The 7937-nt window shown below is 43.7% G+C and overlaps 1 protein-coding gene across 1 annotated transcript; it reads left to right on the plus strand.

Annotated features, from left to right (window-relative positions):
- Window positions 1–5452: 5452 nt before the first annotated feature.
- LOC101986598 (lysine-rich nucleolar protein 1-like) lies at window positions 5453–6973 on the plus strand. The gene is given in 3 exon segments (XM_026786444.1): window positions 5453–5946; window positions 5949–6126; window positions 6128–6973. Coding segments are annotated over 3 exon segments (1380 nt in total). The 5' UTR covers window positions 5453–5480; the 3' UTR covers window positions 6864–6973.
- The last annotated feature ends 964 nt before the right edge of the window (window positions 6974–7937 follow it).

Raw genomic sequence — 7937 nt, forward strand, 5'->3', positions numbered from 1 at the left:
TCATTACAAGAAAGTGTGAGGCTGGCACCATGTTGGCGTCATTACGAGGAAGTGTGAGGCTGCACCATGTTGACGTCATTACAAGGAAGTGTGAAATGGTACCATGTTGGCATCAATACGAGGAAGTGTGAGACAGACTGACGCCATGTTGACACCTACCATTCAAAATGGTTCAGTTCTGATGAGCCCAGAAGTGCGGAATTACAAAAATGAGGACAGGCATCCCACCTCCCGAAAGACTGGAAACTACTCTACAAATACCCTAGATGGAGTCCTAGAAACCCATGGGAGGTAGAGGTGTGTGAGAACTGGGTTTTCCTGGGGAAGCAAGGCCTGTGCTTACATTTGAATCCCTTTTCCTCAGCTCCTGAGCGTAAGAACAGGTGCTTATGTTTAAGGTTCAAGGATGATTACCCCACAGTTTCCAACACTTCAAAATCATCAGCACTAGGACATTAGACAAAAATAATATATGAAAAACTTTTCAAATGTGACTATGAGAAGGCTTGTAAACGTAAACACCTAAAACACTGCACAGTTCATATTAATAGGGCTGGACGTAATTAAATGTCAGTGAATCCCATGATTTATAGAGTCCTTCATGCCCTGTATATAATGGAACCCCTTGGCAACAAGTCCTGATAGTTGATGAGTGTGATAGTGAGTTTGTTTCCAATAACCAACCTGACCTAGAACCTTCTATCATTTTTATAGTGATCTATTTGGTCTTATTTCTACCTGTGCCTCAAGTTTCCACTTTAAATTAAAGAGGGAGATCACACAATGGGAATTTTAGCCTTTTTACTTCCTTCAGCTATACGACATTTTCAAGACAATAAAGTGTCTTAGCAAATATGTAAGAATCGCCTAACCCAGCCACTCACTCCTATTATATTAGAGCCAATATGTAATTTCAGCTATAGTGCATGTACTTATGAACTTGAGTACTCGTGTTTGGTTAATAAATGATTAGAATTTTAAAAAAAAATAATAAAGAAAAAATAAAATGAAAAAAAAAAGAATTGCCTAACCGTTAACTTTGAGGGTTTTGTTTGCTTTTTGCACTTTTTATTTTCTTGAGGTAGGGCTTCTTCATATAACCCAGACTGAGTATTTGCTATTGAGCCAAAGATGGAGTTGAACTTGTGTCCCCCAGCCTCCACCTCCACTAGAACCCCCATCCTCCTGCTTCTACTACCCTGCTCCTCCCGCCTCCACCTCCAAAGTGTTGGGATTATAGGCTTGGGTCTCCAAACCTGGCAAATTAAAACTACTTGAGAATAACTGTCTGAGAACACCCTACATTCTTACAACATATTCGTTTTTGCCCAAAACCATCTTGGACCCTCTTTGGAAATTGCCTTCTGACATAACAGCATGTCCTTTGAATGTCAGTGATGCCACTTTGTTCTCAGTGGCGGATCTGAGTTCTTTGGATGGTATTGAAGAGCATCTGCCGCAAAAACTGCTAGGCAAAGTGTGTTAGGTTCAGCAATGAGCAAAATAAAATGAAGCTAAGTTAAAATGAAAAGTTCTTGGAGCTATATAATGTACTACGTGTGGTGGACAGGTGTGGAAGATATAAATGAAGTCTAAAGACTATCTTAAACCTTCCTAAGCTAGCTCAGAGACACTTCCCAAAACATTTCTGTATGTTCTGGTTATTTGGAGATGTGGATAAAGCCCTCAGTTCCATAGCCCAAAGAGGATGGCTAAATCGGTGTCCATTTGGCATATACTTCTATTTTTTTATTGATGTGTTATTTAGGCACTTCGTGTTTATTGCCTTGAAGACTACTATACATACAAACTTGACCACACGGTCATTTCAGTCATACACACTGAGCACTACTGTGGAGCTAGTGCCCACTCAAGGAAGACTAGCCATCTAGGTCAGCTTAAAAAGAACCATGCACAGTATCACATTTGAAACTGGAAACGAGATATGAAAGTAACCTTACCCAGATCTATTCAAACCATATAAAATGTTTATATGTTAATATTACAATTTAACACTTCACAAGTAACTGGGTGCTTTAATCCTCATTTGTAAATAATTTGATATATCTTGTCAAAGAAAAAACAAGGAAGAAACTGAACTTTTGATCAAATATTTTCTAAAAGGTTTCCATTTTCTAAAATGTGTAATTTAAACTTGAAAGGAAATTCCCACAAGTAATTTTGATAAATTTGAAGGTGTGTTGTTTATCTTGTTAATGTCAAAAGCAGGATCTGAATTTTAATATCAAATGTCAATGTGCTTGCAATCCACCAAAAGAATAATATTAAAGTGCAGGGTATGTTTTTTTATGGGCTAGAGCCTAGGTGCCTGCATTTGCTTCCTGTTGGTGTAGATGTTGCCAGCTGGAGAGATACTCTTTCCATGACAACAGCATTAATGTATTTGTGAACACAGGTGTCAGCTCATATTTATCCTTCTCCCCTGGATTGTTAAAAATAAGAACATACTCTTCCTGTGGATTCCCTGACTCTACTGTCAGGGGTAGGTATTTCATCAAAATCGTTTCCTGGTTCATTCTCTTCCCACTCCCAACACCGACCACTTCTGCTGACACTTGGGACCCTTTCTTGGAATGCCCACCTTAATTCTTCAGTGGAGGACTGGGCACCAGAGTATAATTGTAGGACCGATGTCCTGAGCCAATGAATACCCAAAAATCCAACCACTTGTCTGTTTGAAAAAACAAACAAACAAAGACATTTCAGTCTAAAAACCAATGAAGTCTAGAGGTGCTTGATGCAGGCACACTGCAGTACTGCGCTCGAGCAATGGGTTTCCCGATGTGTCCTGTGGAGCCTTCACATCTTCCTAGCTATGCTTATGTCACATGGAAATAAGTTCATTTTGAAAACGTTCTGCAACATTGGGGAAGAATAATTCCAAGAATAAAAAGATTTCACATGTGGAAAAAGAAGTCAATGCTCATATTACAGGTTATAAAGTAATAATAGAACTATTACAGATGCAATTATCACCAGAGAGAATATCAATACCTTTGAAGCAATGACTGAATTTTCTAATAAAAAGAAAGTTTATTTTATGTAAACTATTGACTCAAGGAACTTCATAATTAGGATGATTAATAACAACATTCAAATCATGACCAAAAAAATCTCTAGCATTTTTAATGTCGTTTTGAGAACGAAAAGAAAGAACATGTTATCTGTGTGATTTATACATGGAATTATTTGTCATTGAATAATTTGCTAAAATTGATCTGAATTTTCTGATTTGTTGTAGTTAAAGGCACATAGAGCTATGTCAACAGCAGTTGGAAAATCAGTTAATTTTTAGTACTTCTGAGAGTAAAACCATGCATATTTTACTGCACATGTGAGTGAATTGTTTCACAATCTTTCTTCAGAAAGATGGCTCTAATTATTAATTCTGTTGATAGTTATGAGATACTATCAAAGTTGGATTTTTTTAAAAATCAATATTAAACATAGTAACCTATATTTTTGATTCATTCGGAACATGGTATCAAAGGTCTGAGACTGAGAACTAGAAATATAGGCTCTGACTTTGTCCCAGTCCATAATTCGCTTGTGGGTTTTTCTTTTTTTTTGTTTGTTTGTTTGTTTGTTTGTTTTTCGAGACAGGGTTTCTCTGTGGCTTTGGAGCCTGTCCTGGAACTAGCTCTGTAGACCAGGTTGGTCTCGAACTCACAGAGATCCGCCTGCCTCTGCCTCCCGAGTGCTGGGATTAAAGGCGTGCGCCACCATCGCCCGGCTGGGTTTTTCAATAGTAACTAGATTTGACTTACAGTATTAGAGTCTAGGACAAATCTTTGGTGATTAAAGAAAGATATGAATAATGCCTTATTAAGTTCAGAATAAAGTCTTAATTTGACCTTAAGATAGTTTAACTGTTAGGAGTAACTGTCTCTGTTAGCCACAGGATGTCAATTTCCAGCATGAGCCACAGTACTCACCCAGGATGTCAATTCCCAGCATGGTTGTCAACCCCCAGCATGGACAACGGTACTCATCCAGGATGTCAGACCCAGCCTGGGCCACAGTACTCACCAGGATGTCAGCCCCAGCATGGTTGTCAACCCCAAGCGTGGACCACAGTACTCACCCAGGATGTCAATTCCCAGCATGAGCCACAGTATTCATCCAGGATGTCAATTCCCATCATGGTTGTCAACCCCCAGCATGGACCACAGTACTCATCCAGGATGTCAGACCCAGCCTGGGCCACAGTACTCACCCAGGATGTCAGCCCCAGCATGGTTGTCAACCCCAAGCGTGGACCACAGTACTCACCCAGGATGTCAATTCCCAGCATGAGCCACAGTACTCATCCAGGATGTCAGACCCAGCATGGTTGTCAACCCCCAGCATGGACCACAGTACTCATTCAGGATGTCAGACACAGCCTGGGCCACAGTACTCACCCAGGATATCAGCCCCCAGCATGGTTGTCAACCCCCAGCGTGGACCACAGTACTCACCCAGGATGTCAGACCCAGCCTGGGCCACAGTATTCACCCAGGATATCAGCCCCCAGCATGGTTGTCAACCCTCAGCATGGACCACCGTATTCATCCAGGATGTCAGATGTTCTAGAAATGCAAGTCAGATCCATCCCCTCCCTGCTAACACTTGAAACTTTCTTCTAAATACATTGTGCCTAAGGTACCCTTTTCCCTTTGCCTTCCTGATTACGTGGACTTTCAGCTAGCACTTCTCACCAAAACTCTCTTGAGTTTGAAATTGGTCCATCTGTGTGGGATCCATCTGCTACCAAACTTCTCTTTAACAATCTGCCAGTCTGACTTAATTTTGTAGGGACTCCAGAATCTACTCAGGGCCTAGCATCAGAGAAAAATGAAGGTTTTCTTCTTTAAGGGAGCAGGCGTGGCTACGCTCATAACATTTCTGTCACTAGTGAACCCCTTATCTAGCAAACACATTACTGTTGTAAGTCACAGGGTTTGTAGCTGGACGAGACTGATGGTTACCTTTCTCCTTTGGTGGTATTAAAATGCCTTCCAGAACCATGAATGCTAGTCAATCTGGGTGAAGTCTAGCTGGGCACCAGCCTGCTTTCTCCATGTTTAATAACACAAATAAGTGTTGTCCGCAGAAATAGAACCATACCATCAGGATGGAAAACAACTAACAGCCTTGGCAATAGCCTGTGATATTTGGAGATGCCCCTTTTGCCCACAACTCAATAGAATATATCCCAATCCCAGTAATGAAAGCTTTGTTTTGTGACAAGAGATAACCAGTTGGGACTCTTGTCTCCCTCCTTATTTGGAGATTACACTAGGATCACCTTCATGACCTCTGGAGGACTCACCATTTCAAATTTGAAATTGTACTGAATATCTATAATAACAAAAATCACATAAAAACAGAAACGATAGAGAAGCACAAAAATGACTTCCAGGTCACAGCGGTGAGGGCGCTCACGTGGGGTGGTTTGGCCTGCGGGTGCACCAGGAATGGTCATCAAGACTCAGAAAGTAGACCTGGGCCCACGGCTCCCAGAGAAGAAGAAAAAGAAGAGAAAGAAGGCAATGGTTACAGAGGTCACAGAACCAGAGACTCAATACTCAGTCCTAAACAATAACGACTATTTTGTCGATGTTTCTCCTCCAAGAGTCACATCCCCCTTCAACAATGTGGGTGAAGGACAGGACCCTGAGACATCACTGGGCAAGAGAAATAAGAAGAAAGCGTCCCCTAGTGCTCACTTGGAGGAGCACCTGGAGTCTGAGGCCACACAGAGAGGACGGAAAAAGTCCTCCAGCCCTAGAAGGCAGGATCGTGAGCAGTCAGCAGAATGCCTCAGTGGAGAGAAGAAAAAGAAGAGGAGGAAGTCCTTACCACCAGCCACCTCCCAAGGCTCAGTGCTGAAGACCTCCCCAGACCCCAAGTGTGCTGAGGAAGTAAGCAAAGCCAGTAAAAGGCCAAAAAACACAGGAAAGAAAAAAAGGTTCTGGACACTGAGGCCTGTCCTCCCCAGGACTCTTGGTTCTGTGAGACTGGGGATGCTCTGTGGCCATGCTCAGGGGAGACAGAGGGTGAGGAGCAGGTGGCCTTGGGGCAGAAAAGGAAGCAGGGGAGCCCCAGAGAGCACAGCACAAAGAGAAAAAAAGAAGAAGACCCACCAAGAGGGAGACATGCTCCCAATCCACTCCAAGCGCTCTGTAGAGAGCAGCCTGAAGAAAGGAAGTAAGAAGTCACTCAAAAGCGAAGTTTTGGACTACATTCCCATAGACAGCCCAAAATCCCATGGGAAGAAGAAAGTGAAATCCAAGAAAAAGGTGGAGCAGCCAGACGGTGAAGGGCTGGCTGTGAAAAGGAAGAAAAAGAAGAGGAAAGACAGTGGAGTAAAGGAAGACCGCTGGCAGGAGGAAGAAGAGGAGTCGGACACAGACCTGGAGGTGGTACTGGAAAAGAGAGGCAACATGGACGAGGCCTGCATAGATCAGGTGAGGAGGAAGGCCTTGCAAGAGGAGATTGACCGTGAGTCAGGCAAGACAGAGGCTTCAGAACCCAAGAAGTGAACAGGAACCCAGTTTGGCCAGTGGGACACTGCTGGCTTTGAAAATGAAGAGCAGAAGCTGAAATTCCTGAACCTTATGGGAGGCTTTAAGCATCTGTCCCCGTCATTCAGCCGCCCTCCCAGCATGACTAGCAGGCACAACATGGCCCTGGACAAGAAGTCTTCAGACACACTCCAGCAGAATCTGCAGCAGGACTATGACCGGGCCATGAGCTGCAAGTACAGCCGTGGGGCTGGCCTGGGCTTCTCCTCTGAGGCTCGCAAGGTCTTCTACATTGACCAGAACGCCTCCAAGTCTATTAAGTTGCAAGATTAAACTTTATTGCCCTGTTCCTAAAACTGCATTTCTTGATCAGTTTTCCATCTGCCAAGCTGGCTTGGATCAGTCACCTGCAGATATTGAGGACCACTCGTGATGAGTTTTGGATGAGCAGGTGGAAGCTGCTTATGTCAGGAACCAGTACCAGTGGCTAAACTTCCTATTTTCTGTTCTAAAACTTTCACCTCCTTGGGTGAAAGTGTTTTAAGTAATAGTAGCGAGCAGTTGTTGGCATGTGCAGGGCCCTGACTAAGGTGTTTTCCTTGCATTGATGTATTTAAACCTAATTATGGAATGGGTGCTATTCTCATCACCTCTTAAGTTCAGGAATAAAGCAATTAAATGCCCAGGGTCACCTCCGCTAAGTGCCGTCAAGAGTACATCACACAGCTTCACTCAGTGATCAGTGAATGGAGAAAGCATGTGTTGTGCCATGTCTTCCATGGGGACCAACAAATTTGTTTCTCCTCTGTGGAGATAGACCTCTGAGCTGGAGGCTTTCCAGCTGCCGTCCTTCCATCTGAGTGCAGTGCTTGGATTTGATGTTTCTGCGCATGGATTGAATGTCAAACACGGCATTTTGGACAGCAGGTAACCTACATGTGGACCCATGTGAGATCCTCAACAGTGAGTTAACACAACCTTAGACCACTTGTGTGAAGTCAAACATAAGGACCAATGGGAAGGAAGGTGTTTCATCTGCTGGCGGCACCATCCCCACCCTGAACTGCACAGCAAGCTTCAGGACGCTCCAGGTTCAGAGAGCCACACGATGGGACTTTTCTTCTACCAGCCCTTGCAGTCTGGCATTGAGACTCACATAAGGACATTTTCCTGTCTCTTGGTGTGGCACTTCACACAGATACCCCATTGCTGGCCTGCTTTCTCTCGCTCAGGCAGAAGTCCTAGCAGGGGTGAGGAGTGGAGGGATTGATGCTACACTCAGCCGACCTCCATCCTCCATCCTCAGCGGTTGTGTAATTGAGCTGTCGGGAAGCTGGCAGAGGCAGTTCCAGGCTGCCCCTTGGTATTCTGGAGTTGGGAGAAAACCCTTTTCATGGCCAAAGAAAC

This window comes from Microtus ochrogaster, linkage group LG4, assembly GCF_000317375.1.
Source record: "Microtus ochrogaster isolate Prairie Vole_2 linkage group LG4, MicOch1.0, whole genome shotgun sequence".
Lineage (NCBI taxonomy): Eukaryota > Metazoa > Chordata > Mammalia > Rodentia > Cricetidae > Microtus > Microtus ochrogaster.